The following is a 21,710-nucleotide window of genomic DNA, read 5'->3' as shown; positions in this document are numbered from 1 at the left end:
TCAACAACATATTGGAAACAGTAAAAACATTTTTAATTTAATGAAACAAATTAAGTTTACATGTAATCTAAAAATATTCCAAATTACATTCTATTTTATTATCATAATGTGCAATAGTAAAACAAGTTATTTCTAATATTGTCATTTTTTCATTCTGATCATAATGAGAATATTACTCTATATACCTACATCATACATCACTTGAAATACTGGTTTTTATAAGATAACTCCATAGTACCTATTCATTTCATAAATCTTACATCTCAGTGTTTTTAATTTCCCATGGAAAAGTATATGAATAATGCCTACTTAATACAGAAAGACTTCTAACAAATGTGATGCAGCTATCATTAACCACACACATTCACATACATGCTAAGAATGAAAGCATACCATCAATTGTATTTAAAGTTGAATAATATCAGTATTTGCTTGTGAAAAATAGCAAAAAAATATATACTTTATTACATTTTCACCAAATCCTGACCACAAAGCATATTTTACATGTAATTATAACTCTCACAAAATCTCTGTCTTTTTTAAAGCTGACATACAAATAAATCAACTATTTTAACTGGGTTGTTCTCTATAATCAACAATCTGGTTTTAAAAAATGTGTGAACGTGTTAGTGCATTAGTGTATTGCACTGTGAGTCCTCTGATATATGTTTTGACTTGATTCTTCAGTAATTGCATTCTGAAATTTATTAAGGTAGTTTTAAGTAGCAATTGTTTGTTTTTCTTAAAGGTATATCTTTTGCATAAATATTTTTTCACATTCATTATATTTGTAGGGTTTCTATCTCTTAAAATTTTGGTGATGTTGAGCAATATTTGAGAAGATATTGGAGCATTTCTTTCAGTGTAAGTTCTCCCATGTCCAGTAAGATCTCTGTTATAACTAAAGGTATTGTCAGCAGTCTACATTATTATTTTTTTTACTTTAAGTATAAGTACTGTTGTGCATTTTAAGGCTAATACTTTGGTAAAGCACTTACATACTCATTATATTTATCTCGTTTTTATCTAGTATGATTTCTTTGGTGTGGAATAAGATGTGAGCAGTTATTAAAGACTTTGCCACAATTTTCATATTTGTAGAATTTTTCTCTGATATGAATTCTTTTATGTAGATTAAGGGGTGAGCACTGGGAAAATGCTTTGCCACATTCCTCACATTTGTATGGTTTCTCTCCTGTATGGATTCATTTATGTAGAGTGAGGTCTCTGAGGCGAATAAAGGCTTTGCCACATTCTACACATGTTTAGGGTTTCCCTCTAGTATGAATTCTTTTATGTTGAGTAAGGGTTGAGAACTGTGTAAAGAGTTTGCCACATTCCTCACATTTGTAGGGTTTCTCTCTGGTGTGAATTCTTTTATGTTGAGTAAGAGTCCAGCACTGGATAAAGGCTTTGCCACATTCCTCACATTTGTAGGGTTTCTCTCCTGTGTGAATTCTTTTATGTAGAGTAAGGTGTGTGCACCAGGTAAAGGCTTTGCCACATTCCTCACATTTGTATGGTTTCTCTCCAGTATGAATCCTTTTATGTCGAGTAAGGTTTGTGCACTGGGTAAAGGCTTTGACACATTCCTCACATTTGTAGGGTTTCTCTCCTGTATGAATTCTTTTATGTTGAGTAAGGTATGCACACCTGGTAAAGGCTTTGCCACATTCTTCACATTTGTAAGGTTTCTCTCCGCTATGAATTATTTTATGTTGATTAAGCTGTCCGCACCAGGTAAAGGCTTTCCCACATTCCTCACATTTGTATGGTTTCTCTCCAGTGTGAATTCTTTTATGTCCAGTGAGGTCATTAAGCCAGGTAAAGGCTTTGCCACATTCCTCACATTTGTAGGGTTTCTCTCCTGTATGAATTCTTTTATGTTGAGTAAGGTATGCGCACGTAGTAAAGGCTTTGCCACATTCTTCACATTTGTAAGGTTTCTCTCCAGTATGAATTATTTTATGTTGATTAAGCTGTGTGCACCAGGTAAAGGCTTTCCCACATTCCTCACATTTGTATGGTTTCTCTCCAGTGTGAATTCTTTTATGTCCAGTGAGGTCTTTAAGCCAGATAAAGGCTTTGCCACATTCCTCACATTTGTATGGTTTCTCTCCAGTATGAATTCTTTTATGTTGAGTAAAGTGTGTGTACCAGGTAAAGGCTTTCCCACATTCCTCACATTTGTATGGTTTCTCTCCAGTATGAATTATTTTATGCACAGTGAGGTCACTTAGCCAGATAAAGGCTTTGCCACATTCCTCACATTTGTATGGTTTCTCTCCAGTGTGAATTCTTTTATGTCGAGTGAGGCTGTAGAGCCAGGTATAGGCTTTCCCACATTCCTCACATCTGTATGGTTTCTCTCCTGTATGAATTCTTTTATGTCCAGTGAGGTCACTTAGCCAGATAAAGGCTTTGCCACATTCCTCACATTTGTATGGTTTCTCTCCTCTATGAATTTTTTTATGTCGAGTGACTACATCAGGCTGGGTAAAGGCCTTCCCACATTCTTCACATTGGTAGGGTTTCTCTCCAGTGTGAATTCTCTTATGTATAGTAAGTTTGGAGGAATGCTTAAAGTCTTTTCCACATTCTTCACACTTGTAAGGTTTCTCTCCTGTATGAATTTTCCTATGTCCAGAAGGTTCTGAGCTGTGGTTTATCATCTTGCCAAATTCATTACATTTGAATCTTTTCTCACCAGTATGTTCTATTTTATGTATATTGAGATTTGAAGATTTGGTAAAGACTTTTATACATTTATAACATTTGACGTTTTTCCTATGGGTATTTGACGAACACTGGGTAAGACCATCGTAACATACTTTCTGCCTCTTACACTCACCCACACACTCCCTGGCTTTTCTTAAGTGTACATTTTCAGGGCTACAGGTTCCATATAGTCTCATTATTGATTTCTGAGATGAATCTTTTATGCCCTGCCCTGGCAATAGGTCTTGGGTGCAATGGGAAGACAGTTCTGAAAGAAAGAAAAATAACAAAATATTTCACTAACTAGACTCAAGTGAATATACTTCACAATTTGAATATATATGACTATACCAAGCACATTAGCAAGAAAGCACAACAGAATACCATGATCTCACTTCCATCATAGAGGTATGACCTTAAAAATATACTTGCAAACATGACTTTTTGAGAAATCATAACGGCTATGAATTCATAACACCCTAGTTGAGAATGGCATCAACAACCATATGGAAGTGGAAGGAAAGCTTGTGACATTTACCCACCAAAGCCCTTCCTCCCCTCTGATATAGAGCAATCACTTTAGTAGTAAAATCTCATCTTTTGGATTCCCTGTGAAAAGAGAATATGACTATTGACACATGTGTCCAAAGATCTCTTTTTTGATGGTGTTTCCAAAGGCTGGCTTCTATCTTCCATGACAACTACCTCACCCTCAAGGAAAGATATTCACATATCAAAAATACAATTCTGCAGTATTATAATCATGGTGTAAAAGCATTTAATTATGCTATAAAATTTGAAAGAGAAAATAAAAGCCATCATTGCCGCATGTTAATTTTTATACAACATGAAAATACATAATTACTGGCATCGACATTGTAAAGTTGAGGGCAAATGTAAAGGTTAAAAATTTTGTATGCAACTGAAGTGAAGTAGTTACTAGTTTAACATATGTTGTGACTTCAAAACATTTTAGGAAATTCTCATAGCGAACATCAGGAAAATGTTCTTAGAAATACACAAAGGAAGATGAGCAAAGAAAAAAGATATGTCATTAAAAATCAGTGAGGCACAATGCAGGACAAATGGAGAGGAAAGAAAGAAAAAAATAGTGACAATAGGTATATAAAATAATTAACATTAGGGAAATTGTAAGCCCTTCCCTTTGAGTAAATTATGGAAATATTTATGTACTAGTATCTCTGGTCAGAAGACAAAGTTAAATAAAGGGATTAAATAACCCAACTATAATCTCTCTAAAGAGACTTGACTTCATGCCTGGTGAAAACAATATACTAACACTGGCAGGACATAAGATATACCATGAAAACCTTAAGCATATAAGAGCAGTGGAATTCAAAATTATATTCAGCACATTACATTTGAAGTGAAAATATTATGGTTTATAAAATATACTTCAAGTCAAAACTGCCACAAGAGACAAACAAGGACATTTACTATAAAAAGAGGTCATTCACTGAGAACCTATGAAAATAATACATATATATGACATCTATTTTTACCTCACATCAAGTTTCTCAAAGATATGTAAAAAAAAGCATTGACATAATTGAAGATATGAACTGCAAAATAATAGGATACTTTGATATTCCACTTTCAATAATAATAGAGCCAGTCAAATTATTAATAAGAAAACAGAAGATTAGAAAACACTCTAGAGCAATGACACCTCACAGATTCACAGAGAACACTCTATAGAATAATAGTAGAATATACAATCTTGATAGCTCATATATCATTCTTCCTAAAAAACTACCTTTTCAGCCACAAAACAAGTCGTAACCCATTTTAGAAAATTGAAATTTTACACACACTTTAAATTTTGACCAGAATTGAATGAAATTGTAAATAAATAACACAAGAAACACAGGAAAACTCACAAATATATGAAGATAAACAACACACTCTTGAACATGTTCTTGTTCAAGGGAAGAAGACCTGATGTTGTGAAGATGTCCAAAGTGATCTACACGTTAAATGCAATTCCTTTCAAACTCTCAATTTTATTTTGTTTCAAAAATAGAAACAGCAATCCCCAAAATAATATGAAATCTCAAGAGACTGCAAAGATCTGAACAATCATCAAAAAGAAAAAGAGTGCTATAGGTACCCACAGTTCCCCATATTAAAAAAAAAATCCTACAGTGGTCAATGAAGTTTTCCACTGGCAGAAAGACAGACTCTTGCATGAATGAATCAGAGAGAAACACAAATATAAACACTTGCATATGTTGTAAACTAAAGAGGTATCTTCAAACCCATATATTTTTTCACCATTATTGACAAAAGCTGGTAGATGCAAGCAACCCAAACTGTCCTTACTAAACAAAAGGACAAATACAAGTAGAAATTTGGAAATAATAGATTAGTTCTCAGGTTTAAAAACCCAGATAATCTAATAATGTCCACAGTAGAGATAAACCTTGATGACATTATGCTTAATGAAATGTCAGTTACAATAAATCAGATGTTTTATGATTATACTTGTATGATATTTCTAAACCAGTTACACCCCGAGAAACAGAAAATGTAATGGAGTTTATCAGCACTTAGGCAAGGGGGGAAAATGGGTAGTTTTCTCACGTGTATTAAATTTTAGTTTCACACAATACATATATTCTAGAGATATATTGCATAATGATGGACATATATTTAAAGAGACTGATGTGAATAATTAAATGTAAATCAGGTTGTCATGTTTGTGGTTTTACAATAATTAAAATAAAAATTATATCTGAAGGAGATACACAGTTATGAAGTTTTTCAAAACTTTCTTACATTTGACAAAACTGTTTCTTTTTCTTAATTTAGAAATATTATGGGAGTAAATCATTTAGATTACATATATTGCTTTTGCACTGACTGACTGGACTACAACTGTGCCCATGCATAGATTGTGTGCACCACATCCATTAGGTGTCAATTTTCCCAATGGCTACACCCACTTCCTACTGCCCAATACCTGCTGAATTTTATTTCCATTTGTTAACGTAGGTGTTGATCAATTGGCAACAATATGATAATGAGTATGCGTGGTGCTTGCTTTTCCATTTTTGTGATACTTTAATTCAAAGGATGGGCTCCAACACAATCAAGGATAATACAAGCGTTATTTAACCACTGATTTTTTGAGACTCAGCAGTACTCCATGGTATACATACACTAATTTTTATATGTATTTATACATATATTTATATATATGTATTAGTAAGTACCGAGGTTGTTTCCCCATCTTTGCAATTGTAAATCTTTAGGCCATAAACATTCAAGTCAAGATATCTTTATTTTAAGATGACGTTTTTACATTGGGTAGATTCCAGATTGTGGGATTGCTGGATCAAACGGTAGTTCTTCATTTAGAATTTTGGGGATCAGGCAAGATGGTGAATGAGAAACACTGCCAGGCAGACTGTCTCTGCAGAAAAGACAGACTCTGACAAATAAGAAGAAAGAAGCAAGCAGACAAGTATACAGCCGGCGAGGGTTGGAAGGAGGGGTACCGGAGACTACCAGAGACCCCGTGGAAGGAGGTTGTGGAGGAGAACTGGAAGCAGAGACCTCCTGAGTAGCCTAAAGACCAGCGGCAAGGGTAGGTTGAACTGTTAACTTTCCCCTCCCTTGCATCTCAGACTGCTGGTGGGCTCCCCAGTGGTAGGAGAGACCTGCCGACATCAGCCCAGAGTGCCCCTCCCTGACAGCTTTTACAGGAAGCAGAGAACAGAACTTTGACCCCTGTTGATGGCATTGGTGGTGCCTGAGGGCAGGCTGACCCAACCCAGCTCTGCCCAGTCTCACTCCAAGATCAGTCCCCACTGAGGGGGAGAATGAGGATACATCCAGAAGTCCCAGGGACCGACCCACCACCTGAGGCATTGGAGTGCCTTTCTATTGGAACAAGAGCTGGATACAACACCCAAAAACAACAGTATAGCCTGCTCCTCCAAGCAAGCACCACCTGCTGACAGGGAGGACACCCTGCACACCCTGTTCATGGCACCTACTGATCCATCATACACGTTGTGGTTGAATCTCACCCACAGAAACCACCTACTGGCTCAGAGACTAAACAAGGTGTGTCAGTATCCAAACAAAAACCTAAAGGCAAGAAGCAACAACTGATCCAGATGGGAAGAAATTAGTGGAGGAACTCTGGAAATGTGAGGAACAAAACAGAAAGCACACCCCCAAAGAGGAGCACCGGACCCTTAGATATGGGCAATAATCAAAATCAGACCTCTAAAATGACAAAAAAAAAGAATTTCAAATGTGGATCATAGGAAAATTCAACGACTTGCTAGAACACTGGGACAACCAACACAAAGAAAACACAAAAAGACTCCAGGACCGGGAACAAAAACTCACTAAAGAAATAGAAACACTGAAGAAAAATCTAACGAAACACCTGTAAATGAAGAATCAATTCAGAGAACTACAAAACACAGTGGAAAGCCTCAAGAACAGGGTAGAACAAACAGAAGGAAATTTCAGAGATTGAAGATGACACCTTCCAATTAAATAAACCAGTTACAGACATAGAACAGAGAAACAAAAGAGTAAAGCCTACGAGAGATGTGGGATTATGTGAAGAAACCTAATGTGAGAGTCATAGGGTTCCCAGAAGGGGAAGAAGACAACACTCAAGGGTTGGACAAGCTATTAGAAGATATAATAGAGGAAAATTTCCCAGGCCTTTCTAAAAATCTTCAGATACAAGTTCAAAAAGCTCTGAGGACACCTGGGAGATTCAATGCAAACAGGAAGACGTCACAACATGCAGTTATCAGACTGACCAAAATATCAACTACAGAGGCCCTTCTATGAGCTGTAAGATGAAAGAAGCAAGTAAAATACAAAGGAAAAGCAATCCAAATAACTCCAGACTTCTCTTCTGAAACTTTACAAGCAAGGAGAGACTGGGGTACCATTCTCACTCTTCTGAAACAGAATAATGCCCAGCCTAGAATCTTATTCCCTGCAAAACTAAGTTTTGTATATGAAGGAGAAATCAAGACATTCTCAGATAAGCAAAGTCTGAGGGAATTCACCAAGACAAGACCAGCCCTTTAAGAAGTACTCAAAACAGTGTTACCCACGGATCAGCACAATAAACACAAATGTAAATCTACTCAAAGCTAAAGATCAAAGCCCAGATACCACAATGGCTCAAGAGAGAAAACAAAGGAACCAAGTTCAACCCAATATAATGAACAGAAATCTGCCCCCCCATCAGTAATCTCAATAAATGTAAATGGCTTGAACTCCCCACTCAAGAGACATAGGCTGGCCAAATGGATAAAAAAATACAAGCCAAGTATCTGCTGCATTCAGGAAACACATCTAACCTGCAAGGATGCAGTTAGATTAAAGGTAAAGGGGTGGAGAACAATATTTCAAGCAAACCTTGCAAACCTTGCAACCTTGGTGCACCCAGATTCATAAAGCAAACTCTACTTGATCCAAAAAATGGATAAACAACAACACCATAATAGTCAGAGACTTTGACACCCCACTGACAGCACAGGACAGATCCTCCAAACAGAAAATCAACAGAGAAATAATTGACTAAAACAGAACTCTAGAACAAATGGACATGACTGACATTTACAGGACATTCTACCCCAAAACCACAGAATATACACTCTTCTCATCAGCTCATAGGCCATTCTCTAAGAGTGACCATATCCTAGGACACAAAACATGTCTCCCACAATTTAAAAAAATAGAAATTATACCATGTATTTTTTCAGACCACAATGGAAAAAATGTAGAAATCAACCCTCACAGGAGTTCTCATTTCTACACAAAGTCATGGAAACTAAACATCCTTCTGCTCAATGATCACTTCGTAAACCGGGAAATCAAGATGGAAATCAAAGGATTCTTTGAACCAAATGACAAAGGAGACACAAGTTACCAAAACCTGTGGGACACAGCTAGAGTAGTCCTAAGATGAAAGTTTATTTCCATAAATGCCTATATTCAAAAGTCAAAAAGATCAAAAACAGACAACCTAATGCATCATCTCAAAGAGCTGAAAAAAGAACAGACTGACCCCAAAATCAGCAGAAGAAGTGAAATCATTAGATCAAATCAGAACTAAACAAAATTGACAATAGGGAAACTATATGGGAAAAAAAACAAAAAGTTGGTTCTTTGAAAAAATAAACAAAATTGACACACCTTTGGCTAGACAAACCAAAAGCAGAAAAGAAAAATCTCTAATAAACTCCATCAGGAATAAAGGAGAAATTACAACTGATGCCATGGAGATACAAGATATCATTTATAAATACTACAAAAACCTCTATGCACACAAACTGGAAAATGTGGAGGAAATGGACAATTTCTTAGAAACACACAGTCTCCCTAGGCTCAACCAGGAAGAAATAGAATTCCTGAACAGACCAATATCAAGTACTGAAATGGAAACAGCAATAAAAAAACCTTCCTAAAAAGAGAAGTCCTAGACCAGATGATTTCACAGCCAAATTTTACCACACCTACAAAAAAGAATTGGTGCTTATCCTGCAAAAATTATTTCACAAGATCGAGAAGGATGGAATCCTCCTCAACACATTTTATGAAGTGAACATAACTCTGATACAAATACCAGGAAAAGATGCAACAAAAAGAAAACTGCAGACCAATATCCGTTATGAATATAGACGCAAAAATTCTCAACAAAATCCTAGCCAATGTAATCCAGGTGCTTGTCAAGAAAGTAATCCATCACAAGAAAGTGGGCTTCATCCCAGGGATGCAGGGATGGTTCAACATACGCAAATCTATAAATGTAATTCACCATGTAAAAAAAAAAGCAAAAACAAAGACGATATGATCCTTCAATAAATGCAAAAAAAGCATTTGACAAAATTCCACACACTTTTATGATAAGAACGCTCAACAAAATAGGCATAGACTTACCATAGGCTTACCTAAAAATGATACAAGCCATATATGACAAACCCACAGGCTATATCATAATGAATGGAGAAAAATTGAAAACATTCCCACTTATAACTGGAACAAGACAAGGATGCCCACTATCTCCACTCCTTTTCAACATAGTGCTGGAATTCCTCGATACAGCAATCAGATAAGAAAGCAGAATTAAGGGCGTCCAAATGGAAGCAGAAGAGATCAAACTCTCACTCTTTGCTGATGACATGATATTATACATAGAAAACCCCAAGGATTCAACCAAAAGACTCCTTGAACTGATAAAAGAATTTGGTAAAGTCTTAGGATAAAAAAATCAATACACAGAAATCAGAGGCATTCATATACGCCAACAACAGTACAAGTGAGAACCAAATCAAAGACTCAATTCCATTCCAAATAGCAACAAAGAAAATGAAGTACCTTGGAATATACTTAACTAAGGAGGTAAAAGACCTCTACAGGGAGAACGATGAAACACTGAAGAAAGAAATAGCAGAGGATGTAAACAGGTAGAAAGAAGAAAATACCATGCTCATGGGTTGGCAGAATCAACATTGTTAAAATGTCAATACTACCCAAAGTGACCTAGAGAGCCAATGCAATCCCTATTAAAACATCATCATCATTTTTCACAGATATAGAAAAAATAGTTTTACGTTTTGTATGGAACCAGAGAAGATCCTGTATAGCAAAATCAATCCTAGGCAATAAAAACAAAATAGGAGGTATCAATTTACCAGATTTCAAACTACACTACAAGGCTATAGTCATTAAAAGAGCATGGTATTGGCACAAGAACAGAGACATTGACCAGTGCAACAGAACAAAGAACCCAGATATAAAACCATCCTCATATAGCCAATTAATGTTTGACAAAGCAGACAAAAACATACATTGGGGAAAAGAATTCTTATTCAATAACTAGTGCTGGGAAAACTGGATAGCCACATGTAGAAGACTGAAACAGGACCCACACCTTTCACCTCTCACAAAAATCAACTCACACTGAGTAACAGAGTTCATCATTAGGTATGAAACTATTGGAATTCTACAGGAAAACATTGGAAATACTCTTCTAGACATTGGCCTAGGCAAAGAATTTATGAAGAAGACTCCAAAGACAATCACAGCAGCAACAAAAATAAATAAATGGGACCTGATCAAAGTAAAAAGCTTCTGCACAGCCAAATAAACTGTCAAGAGAGCAAACAGACAACCCACAGAATGGGAGAAAAATTTAGCAAGCTACATATCCAATAAAGGGCTGATAAATAGAATCTATTTACAACTCAGGAAAATCAGCAAGAAAAAAAATCAAACAACCCTATCAAAAAATGGGCAAAGGACATGAACAGAAAATTCTCAAAAGGAGACAGAATAATGGCCAACAAACATATGAAAAAATGCTCAACACCTCTATCAGGGAAATGCAAATCAAAACCACAATGAGATATCACTTAACTCCAGTGAGAATGGCCTTTATCAAAAAGTCCCCCAAAAATAAATGCTGGCATGGATGCAGAGAGAGAGGAACACTCCTACACTGCTGGTGGGACTGCAAACTAGTTCAACCTCTGTGGAAAGCAATATGGAGATACCTCAAAGTGATACAAGTAGATTTACCATTTGATCCAGCAATTCCACTACTGGGCGTCTACCCAAAAGATCAAAAGTCACTTTATGAAAAAAGACACCTGCACTCGAATGTTTATAGCAACACAATTCACAATTGCAAAGTTGTGGAAACAACTAATTCATGAGTGGATTAATAAAATGGCGGTATATGTATACCATGGAGTACTACTCAGCTTTAAGAAACAATGGTGATATAGCACCTCTTGTATTATCCTGGGTTGAGCTGAAACCCATTCTACTAAGTGAAGTAACTCAAGAATGGGAAAGGAAGCACCACAGGTACTCACCAGCAAATTGGTATTAACGGATCAACAATTCAGTGGACATATAGGAATAACATTTATCGGGTGTCGGGCAGATGGAAGGGGGGAAGACGGGATGGGCATATACAAACACAATGAGTGAGATGTGCAACGTTTTGGGGATGGTCACGCTTTAGGCTCTGATTTGAGGGGGGAGGCGGGGCATGGGCTGTATACGTAACCTTACCAATTGTACCACCATAATATGCTAAAACAAAATAAATTAATTAAATTAATTAATTAATAAAAAAAACAGGGGACCAGTTCACTGTCCCTCAGACTACTGGAGGGCAGGACTATAGTTTAAAAAAAACTATAAACAAATTGCTATGCACACTGCACATATCTTATTTTGAAATAAAAAAAAAAAATGGGCAAAAACACCCACACATGGCCCGCGGGCCGTAGTTTGAGGACGCCTGTTTTCATTGAACCACATATTGACTTAAAGTGTATGCAGAGAGTTGTAATGTCATATAAAATTATAATACCTAGGTGAAATCAAACACACAATAAACTGACGTCAAGGAAACTACCCTAGGCCGGGTGCGGTGGCTCACGCCTGTAATCCTAGCATTCTGGGAGGCCGAGGTGGGTGGATTGCTTGAGGTCAGGAGTTTGAAACCTGCCTGAGCGAGATCCCAACTCTACTAAAAAAATCAAAAGTAACTAATAAACCAACTAAAAATATATATACAAAAATTAGCCAGGCATGGTGGTGCACGACTGTGGTCCCAGCTACTTGGGAGGCTGAGGCAGGAGGATTGCTTGAGCCCAGGAGATTGAGGTTGCTGTGAGCTGGGCTGATGCCAAGTCACTCAATCTAGCCTGGGCAACAAAGGGAGACTCTGTCTCAAAAAAAAGCATAGATGTTTTTCAAGGGCACAAACATCAAGTTACAAGATCCAAAATGTCATAGACCTAATCTACACCATGGTGTCTATAGATAATAATGTTTTGCATCTGAAAATTTGCTGAGTATAGACCGTAAGTATTCTGACAACACATACAAAAAAGAATAAGTAACTGTGAGGTCATATATATTTTCACTAACTTAGTTATGTTAATCATTTCAAAACATATAAACACATCAAATCCTTACATTATCCATAATAATTATATAGTTACGCTATTCTTATTTGTAAAGAAAATTCATGACACACACAAACACATATATACACACATATAAACCTGTGAATGACACAGCCCCAGTAAGCATCAGACTAAAGAAGAGAAAATGATAGAATCAGAGTGAGTAAAAATACAAACTAGAAGTTTAATGCACGCTCAGCACTGTTCTAAGAGCCCCAAACATTTTTAAGAAATGTAGGGAGTAGATACATTACACTATATTAAAAGTGAGAAATTTGGGCACATAGAGTTAAATCATTAATCAGAGTTCACAATAAAAACACAATTTTGAAATGAAGTAACAATAAAAATGCTAAGTGTTCTCATAATAAGTAAGAATTTCATACATTAAAAATCCACTTATATAGAAAAGAAAAAAAAAAAAGAATTTCTATAGAAACACATTTAAATTCACAATATTCACAATAAAAACACAATTTTGAAGTAAAATAACAATATATTACCCTAGATTTAGGGAGATACTAAGTGTTCTGATAATAAGTATGAATTTCTGTAGAAACACATTTAAATTCACAATATTCACAGTAAAAACACAATTTTGAAGTAAAATAACAATATACTTCCCTAGATTTAGGGCAATACTAAGTGTTCTGATAATAAGTATGAATTTCTGTAGAAACAACATTTAATCCTTTCACAAAGGATAACAAATCATAAAGCAGAAAACATACGACATCTGCTTGTGGTCATCCTGGGATTTCTGTCCCAAATACCAATATCACCACGACACTCACACATTTCAGACGTGATGCAATAAATGCAGAGAAATTAAAAAATGGTTTGTAGACAGGTGTGATGCCTCACACCTGTAATGCTAGCACTCTGGGAGGCCAAGGGGGGAGGATCGCTTGAGCTCAGGAGTTCAAGAACAGTCTGAGCAAGAGCAAGACCCCGTCTCTACTGAAAATAGAAAAATTAGCCAGAGACTGTGGAACATGCCTATAGTTCTAGCTACTCGGGAGGCTGAGGCAGGAGGATCACTTGAGCCCAAGACTTTGAGGCTGCAGTGAGCTTCCAAGATGCCATTGCACTCTACTCAGGTTGACAGAGTGACACTCTGTCTCAAAAAAAAAAATTCTTTACCATAGATTTTATTAAATATACACACATATTTCCATGTCTGCAATGGAATGGAAAGCAGTCAGTACCTGCAGTCCCTTATAAACCATGAGCAGGGCTTTTGTTCTCACTCTAACCTTAAATTAACTACACTGAAGAGAAATAAAGTCCTTAGATAATTTAACGGTAAGGGACAGGGAAGCCTGTATCAAAGATTAAGATAAGGAAACTCAGGCTTGCCAGAACCATGGAAGCAGAGTTTTGCAAACCACTTTTCAAGGTCTGGCTTCCTCCTTGACCTTTGGACCTCTCTCCTGTCCGTCACCTGCTTCATTCACTGCCACCTACCTGGGTGTTTGGCGACTGTCTCATTTGTCTTCACTTTCCAGGGCTCTGTTCTTTGCTCCAGACAGGTGATCAGGTCTGGCTTAGAGGCAACAAGACCTGTTTTATTTGAAGAAAAGTGACATGACATTTTTGAGATTCTTCCATTACCAATGGTGTACTGTGCTCAGTAGAGAAACGGGAACAGTACAGAAGACCCTAAAACAAAATTAATCCCAAAACACTAATGCCTGACAGACACTTTATAATATTTAGAAAGTACTTAAAATTTGGGGGGTCCTTAGCTCCATTACCCAATACTTGTGGAATCAAATATTGGTGGTGGAAATTGGATTGTAAACAGTGAGCAACAAAATCTTATGCCACCAAATTTTTGGAATTATCACTAACGAAGAGTGAAAGATACTGATCAGTTCAAGAAAGAGAAAGATTAATGTCAAGATAAAAAAGATTGAAGATTTTCTTTCCTATACCAAGAAATTTCAATTTTTCCTTGGAAACAAACATCTGAACTTCACTCATGCAAAGCAGAAAATCCCAGAAAAATTCTGCATAAGTAGAATATAAAATTCTTAGTGGGGAATAAAAATTATGTATTGAGATGATCTTTACCCACAAACACCAAATTTCTGTAGTTCTCTAACATCACATCCCTATAGAAATTCCGCTGAGCATTGTCAAGACATGCCCACTCCTCCAGAGAGAATTCTATGGCCACATCCCTGAATGTCAACAGTCCCTGAAAAACAAAACAAAATGAAACACATATTTACCAAGTGGTCATGTGGAGATTTCACTGCTGGTGAAATAACAGAGTAAAGAGAACTGGTTCTGACTCATATGAGTAACTGGAATTATTCAAAATGACAATTTTTAACACAGAAATATTCTCTAATGTGTTATCTGACTCTGGGGAGAGACGATGACATAAGGTCCACAAAACTCATGTAGATATTATAGTTTTTTGACAGATAAGGTATAAAATTCATGTTACCAACACAGGCATTTATATTTTTGAGTACTATATTTATATCATACAGCACAAGTCATGTATATTTTTCAGATAGAAAAGTCATGTTCAATTACATGGTATTAATACTTCTTCAGTGTTACAAAGATTTCAATATGTACAACAATGAACTACAAATCCTATTAAAATAGATTTTCATTTCAAATATCTGGGGCGAAGTTGAGTTGCTGAATTTCTAACAAGCTCAGCAGTGACATCAACGCTTCTGGCCAAAAGGGAATATTTTTCAAACAATTGGAAAGCAGCAGAGCCTACCTTTATCTCAGTTCATCTAACCAGGAAAGAAAGATGAGAGCCTTTATTTTCCAAAGCAGGTTATATGCAAAGGGAATCTAAAAAGAAAACGGGAGCTTCCAGATAAAATGTGATGGTTTATGCCCATGATTAGGTAAAACTACCCAAGGTATTTAATAATTAAGAAAAAAATAATTAACTCTATACTAGAAAAATGATAGAAAACACGTTAGCCAAGTGAATAAAATTAATGTCAACTATAATACAACAAATTAGTATCAGGTGTCAATGCACACAGACATACCACCACTGCTATGATATTTTGATATTTTTTAGCCAAAGGAAAAAAGTAAATTATAGTCTGAATCTAATCCTGAACATCAGTTTTATGCAAAGTTCAAGCTACTGATATCTATTTTGTTCTGTAATCTCTAATGATGTATTTAAATAGTCTTTCTTTAGTATCCTACAGAGGAAGTCTCTTCTAATTATTCTTTTTCTCAGAAATGTTCTGAGTTATTCTGAACAATTAATGTGTATTCTATTAATCTTATTTTACACAGAACTGACGGAGCATGTAGATAAAACCTAAATGGTACATGTTACCCATCTTCACTGATATCCTAGGGACTGAACTCATCTCTAATAGTAATCTTGGGCATCCAAGATTCTGCTTCCAAGATGTTCAACAGCTACAAAGGGAATATTTTTAATATTGGAGGTTATAAATGTATGGTGACAATTGTTGATGGCCTACAAGAAGCCTGGATGGAAAGAAGGCTCTAGTATATAGACAAAAAGAATTTTTCAGAGATTCTTGACTATCTTTAAGAAAAAGGGAAAAAAAAGCAGTTGAGATGAACAGATTAGGTACAGAAATCAAAGGAGAAAAATTCAAGTTTGCAAAGTCTGAACATGACATTCCGAGAGGAAAAGTGAATACAGCCCCTGACCTGGGACACATTCACCTGAGAACCAGCCATTTCTTTGTCTGCTTCCTTCTCTGAAATTCCTTCTGTGTTAAGATTATCTGGAAAATTCACCCTTGCATCTTGAGAGTATGCATCTAAAGGTGTCAGCACAACCCTTCCCCCTGATACTTCCACACCCAGAGCAAAAAGACCATGAAGTGCAGAAAAAATTGACACTGCCTTGTCCTTTATTACAAGAGAGAGTAAGGAGCGTCAAACTCCTACATAAATATCAAAATTTGAGTCTTTTCTTTCCTACTCTCAGCTCCCCTTCCCTACCACAGTCATCAGCAATTTTTGCACAGGAGTGGATATATGGACCACACAGACCTGTCCTTATAAAACACAAGCAGAGCAGGGCCTGTGGCCTTCCTTTGGAACAATGTGTGAATTCAAGTCTCATGGATATATCTCAGAGCCCTTGTATTTTCCCCTAGCTGCAACTTAGCACCATGTGGGCACTTCATTAAAATCACATCCATGGTCCCACCTAGACCAATGGACACTCTGTGGGAGAGGGCACAGGTGATGGTGCCTGGAGGGAGAATCTCTTAGAATGTGCCTACAAATCATTTGGTAATCTGGAGCCCACTCTAAGTCATGTGATCCTAGAGCCAAGGAATTCATCCAAGGGGTCCATGAATTGGCTTCCTGAAAAAGTCCCCTGTGAATGCTGACGTTGCTTCTCCTAGACCCACTTATGAGAAGCACTCAACTATAGACAGCAAGAACAGCACATAGAGAGCATCACACCCAACACTCTTATGACAAAAATACTTTTGGTCCAAAGTGAAGACCACCAATTGCCATCCTGAAACATGGCATTCTATTAAAAGATTACAGAGGCTAGAGAAAACGGCGGTGTCTGAGTAAGTCTGCATTTCGAAAACAACATGAGCCATGCCTTAATGCTACATTTCCTGAGCATGTAGGATGTGTTCGCAAGTATGTTGCATCAGTGGTCCCCAATCTTATTACAGGTACCTGGGACCATTTTCAAGGAAGACAATTTTCCCCCACACTGGGGAGTTGGAGTATGGTTTGGGGATGATTCAATTACATTGCATTTTTTTGTGAATTTCAGATTACTACATTGTAACACATAATAAAATAATTCTACAACTCGCCATAACTGGTGGATCACTGTGCTACAGTGCTGGAAAGTTCCAAGTTTGGGAGTTAATTCTCATAATACCCTGGGAGGTGAATACTAAAGTCCCCATAATTTCCAGAATTTAGGTGATGGGCCCACCCTGTTTCCTTTATTTTTCCTTCCTTCCTTCCATTTCCTTCCTTCCTTCCTTCCTTCCTTCCTTCCTTCCTTCCTTCCTTCCTTCCTTCCTTCCATTTCCTTCCTTCCTTCCTTCCTTCCTTCCTTCCTTCCTTCCTTCCTTCCTTCCTTCCTTCCTTCCTTCCTTCCTTCCCTCCCTCCCTCCCTCCCTCCCCTGGGAGGTGAATACTAAAGTCCCCATAATTTCCAGAATTTAGGTGATGGGCCCACCCTGTTTCTTTTATTTTTTCTTTCTTTCTTTCTTTCTTTCTTTCTTTCTTTCTTTCTTTCTTTCTTTCTTTCTTTCTTTCTTTCTTTCTTTCTTTCTTTCTCTTTCTTTCTTTCTCTCTCTTTCTCTCCTTCCTTCCTTCCTTCCTTCCTTCTCTCTCTCTTTCTTTCTCTCTCTCTTTCTCTCCTTCCTTCCTTCCTTCCTTTCTTTCCCTCTCTCTCTTTCTCTCTCTCTTTCTCTCCTTCCTTCCTTCCTTCCTTCCTTCCTTCCTTCCTTCCTTCCTTCCTTCCTTCCTTCCTTCCTTCTCTCTCTCTCTCTCTCTCTCTCTCTCTTTCTTTCTTTCTTTCTTTCTTTCTTTCTTTCTTTCTCTCTTTCTTTCTTTCTCTCTTTCTTTCTTTCTCACAGTGTCTTGCTCTGTCACCCAGGCTAGAGTGCTGTGGCATCAGCCTCACTCACAGCAACCTCCAACTCCTGGGATCAAGCGATCCTCCTGACTCAACCTCCTGAGTACCTGGGACCTCAGGCATGCACACCATCCTCAGCTAATTTTCTCTATACACATTTTTCGTTAACCAAATAATTCCTTTATATTCGTAGTATAGACGAGGTCACTCTTGCTCATGCTGGTTTTCAACTCTTGACCTTCAGCAATCCATCTGCCTCAGCTTCCCAGAGTGCTGGGATTACAGGCCTGAGCTGCCACACCTGGCCCACCTCGTTCTTTTAACTATCATGATTTTAAAAGAAAAATGTAAGGCCGGGCGTGGTGGCTCACCTAGCACTAGTACTCTGGGAGGCTGAGGCAGGCGGATTGCTCAAGGTCAGGAGTTCGAGACCAGCCTGAGTAAGAGTGAGACCCTGGCTCTACTAAAATAGAAAGAAATTAATTGGCCAACTAAAACTATATAGGAAAAATTGGCCAGGCACGGTGGCCCATGCCTGTAGTGCCAGCAACTAGGGAGGCTGAGGCAGGAGGATCGCTTGAGCCCAGGAGGTAGAGGTTGCTGTGAGCTAGGCTGATGCCATGGCACCCTAGCCTGGGTGACAGAGCAAGACTCTGTTCCAAATAAATAAATAAATAAGAAAGAAAATGGTACAGAATAAAAGCTAAATATAATCAGATGGAACAGATAGACAAAGGAAAAGTGGACTGTAGTTTGCAGGGATTTTTCTATTGTCTTTATATTTACTGTCTTGTAACTTGTGCAGCAACTGCTAAATGCAGAGGAATACACTTAAGGCCTCAAAACAAATAGTCTTTTGTCCTTATCTATCTGAAAGTCTTTGCTTCAAGCCCCCCTGGTGGACCCCAGATACAAACCATGGAAGATTGCTCTCTGATCCATAAATCTCTCTTTGCTCTAATAAACTCTATCATGTCCTTTTTTTTTTTTTTTTTTTAGACAGAGTCTTGCTCTGTCACCCAGGGCTAGAGTGCTGTGGTGTCAGCCTCACTCACAGCAACCTCCAACTCCTGGACTCAAGCGATCCTCCTGCCTCAGCCTCTCAAGTAGTTGGGAGTACAGGCATGTGCCATCACACCTGGCTAATATTATATATATATATATGTGTGTGTGTGTATATACATACATGTTTAATTTTCCAGCTAATTTTTTTCTATTTTTAGTAGACACAGGGTCTCGCTCTTGCTCAGGCTGGTCTCAAACTCCCCACCTCCAGTGCTTCTCCCTCCTGGGCCTCCCAGAGTGCTGAGATGACAGGCGTGAACCTCTGTGCCCGGCCTCTATCGTGTCTTCAAGGGGTGCCTTAGAGTAATTTTAACACCAGAGGGGAGGGACGGGGACCACAGGGCCTACAGCTCCTCCCACGCATGAACCCCGCACCCCAGTCGAAATTCTTCCCTGATGACCCTGCCATAGTCCCTGCACAAGCTAGGGGAGACACAGGGCTGCACCTTGGAACCACCCGGAGGAACCCAGCTCTCAGCCGCATGGCCTGAGGGCAAAGCTGGGCTGGTGCATCCTCATGTCTGCAGACACTGGACCGGAGGGAAACCAGGGACCTGCCCCAGCCAGTTCTGATGAGTTTCAAACCCCCTAGCACAGCCGCCATGCACACTCACCATTTTCTCACTTCCGTGGTGCCCAGGGATCCTTCCTGCAGATGAATCCACAGGTGAGAGGGCGGCAGAAGCAGAGGGTCACCTGAGTTCTGCAAAGCAAAGAAGAACTGAACACACTGACGACAAACCGGAACTTGGAGGACTCGAAGGAGAAAAAGACCGGGCCAGGTCCCGGAAGTCTCGCCCTCCGACTGCGTGCCTGATTGGACAGTTCCCGCACCAAGATTTCTGATTGGGTAGAGCTCCAGGCCACACCCCTCGGAGCCCTGACTGACATATAATGGGATCCCACCCACTAATGGCGGCAATCAGGGCTTTCTCTCTGGTGCTTCCCGGAGGATGTTCCCATTTAACCTTGTATATACTGTGTTTCCTCGAAAGTCAGCCGACCCCATACAATAAGCACCTGCAGGATGTGTAAGCACACGCACCATAGACGCCCCACCCCGAAAATCAGCCCTAGTGATGGGTGTGGCTACGCAGCACGTCTGCACAACCCATGCGTGTCGCTGGGGGGCGGACAGAGGAAGAGCAGCCCTTCTCATCTGCCCCCTTAAAGCTCTGTGGCTAGACAGGAGACATGGGTTCTAGATGGTTCTAAAGGAAACAGAGTCAGAAGACATTCAGGATGGGATCCGGGGTTTGGAGAGTGAGGAGGATGTTCTAGAAGAAGACGACTTCACTCTATTTGAATCCATGGAGATGGTTGCACCTTGCTTAAAAAAAAACACATACCCTGAAAATAAGCCCTCGGTTGTCTTCTTGAGGGAAAATAAATAAAAGATCCTGTCTGATTTTTGGGGAAACATGGTAGGATATATCCATGTTGGGTGCGGTGGCTCAAAAATGTCATCCCAGCACCCTGGGAAGCTGAAGCAGGAGGATCGCTCAAGGACAGGAGTTTAAGGGAAGCCTGAGCAAGAGTGAGACCCTGTTTCTACTAAAAAAAATAGAAAGAAATTAGTTGGACAAGTAAAAATACATACAAAAAAATTTGCCAGGCATAGAGGTGAATGCCTGTACTCCCAGCTACTCAGGAGGCTGAGGCAGGAGGATCCCTTGAGCCCAGATGTTGGAGGCTGATGTGAGTGAGGCTGATGCCACAGCACTCTAGCCCGGGCCACACAGTGAGACTCTGTCTCAGAAAAAAAAGGAAAAATAAATGTTATCTCCATTTATGAATAATGTATATTATATTCAAAATTGGAAACTGTACAATGACAAACATTTTAACATTTCAGATTTGGTAAAGGTGGTATTTTTTTACTGCTTAATGTTTCTGATGCACTTTGGTAGGTGTGGGTGTTTTCTGCTGTCCTGATCTGTCTACTTTCATCAACACCACCCTGCTTTAAGTACAGAACATTTTTAAGTGTTTTAACTTCTTATGGGAGAAGAAAACCTCATTGTGTGCTTCCCACTGGAATTTTGGCTATACTTATAAGCTTGTTCTTCCATGTGCATTTTGCAAAATCATTGCTAGGTTTTAAAAAGCTGACAGAATCTATTATGAGATCCAATGCCATGTTGAAGGCACAAAGGACAAAGGACCTCTTTATAGTATTGATTTTGTATCCCTACAAGAACAAGATAGAACTCTCTATGTGTTTAAGTCTTTGTTCATATATTTGAAGAATGCTCTTGTATTTTGTTTATATAGGCTCCACATTTCCCATTCAATTTGTTACTGATTGTATTTTTATTTTTCAAACTCACTTT

General features: G+C 38.4%; 1 protein-coding gene and 1 long non-coding RNA gene across 2 annotated transcripts in view; both read right to left on the bottom strand.

The window, feature by feature from the left end:
- Positions 1-1,053: 1,053 nt before the first annotated feature.
- LOC142865712 (uncharacterized) overlaps positions 1,054-21,710 on the bottom strand; it is a 58,546-nt gene continuing 37,889 nt past the window's right edge. Inside the window, exons 5-6 of the mRNA XM_075998905.1 lie at positions 13,765-13,771; positions 1,054-2,316 (exon numbers count right to left, since the gene is read on the bottom strand). Of these exons, the coding sequence (XP_075855020.1) occupies positions 1,266-2,316; positions 13,765-13,771 (1,058 nt within the window). The 3' untranslated portion in view covers positions 1,054-1,265. The remainder of the gene's footprint in view (positions 2,317-13,764; positions 13,772-21,710) is intronic.
- Positions 13,854-20,103, bottom strand: LOC142865713 (uncharacterized). The gene is made up of 3 exons (XR_012915867.1): positions 19,992-20,103; positions 14,787-14,913; positions 13,854-14,273 (listed from the first exon to the last, which is right to left on the bottom strand). It is a non-coding gene; the product is annotated as an uncharacterized LOC142865713 (long non-coding RNA).

The sequence above is a fragment of the Microcebus murinus genome, chromosome 31, assembly GCF_040939455.1.
Source record: "Microcebus murinus isolate Inina chromosome 31, M.murinus_Inina_mat1.0, whole genome shotgun sequence".
NCBI lineage: Eukaryota > Metazoa > Chordata > Mammalia > Primates > Cheirogaleidae > Microcebus > Microcebus murinus.
The sequence above is the reverse complement of the archived record's forward strand: the minus strand, read 5'-3'. Positions and strand labels throughout refer to the sequence as shown.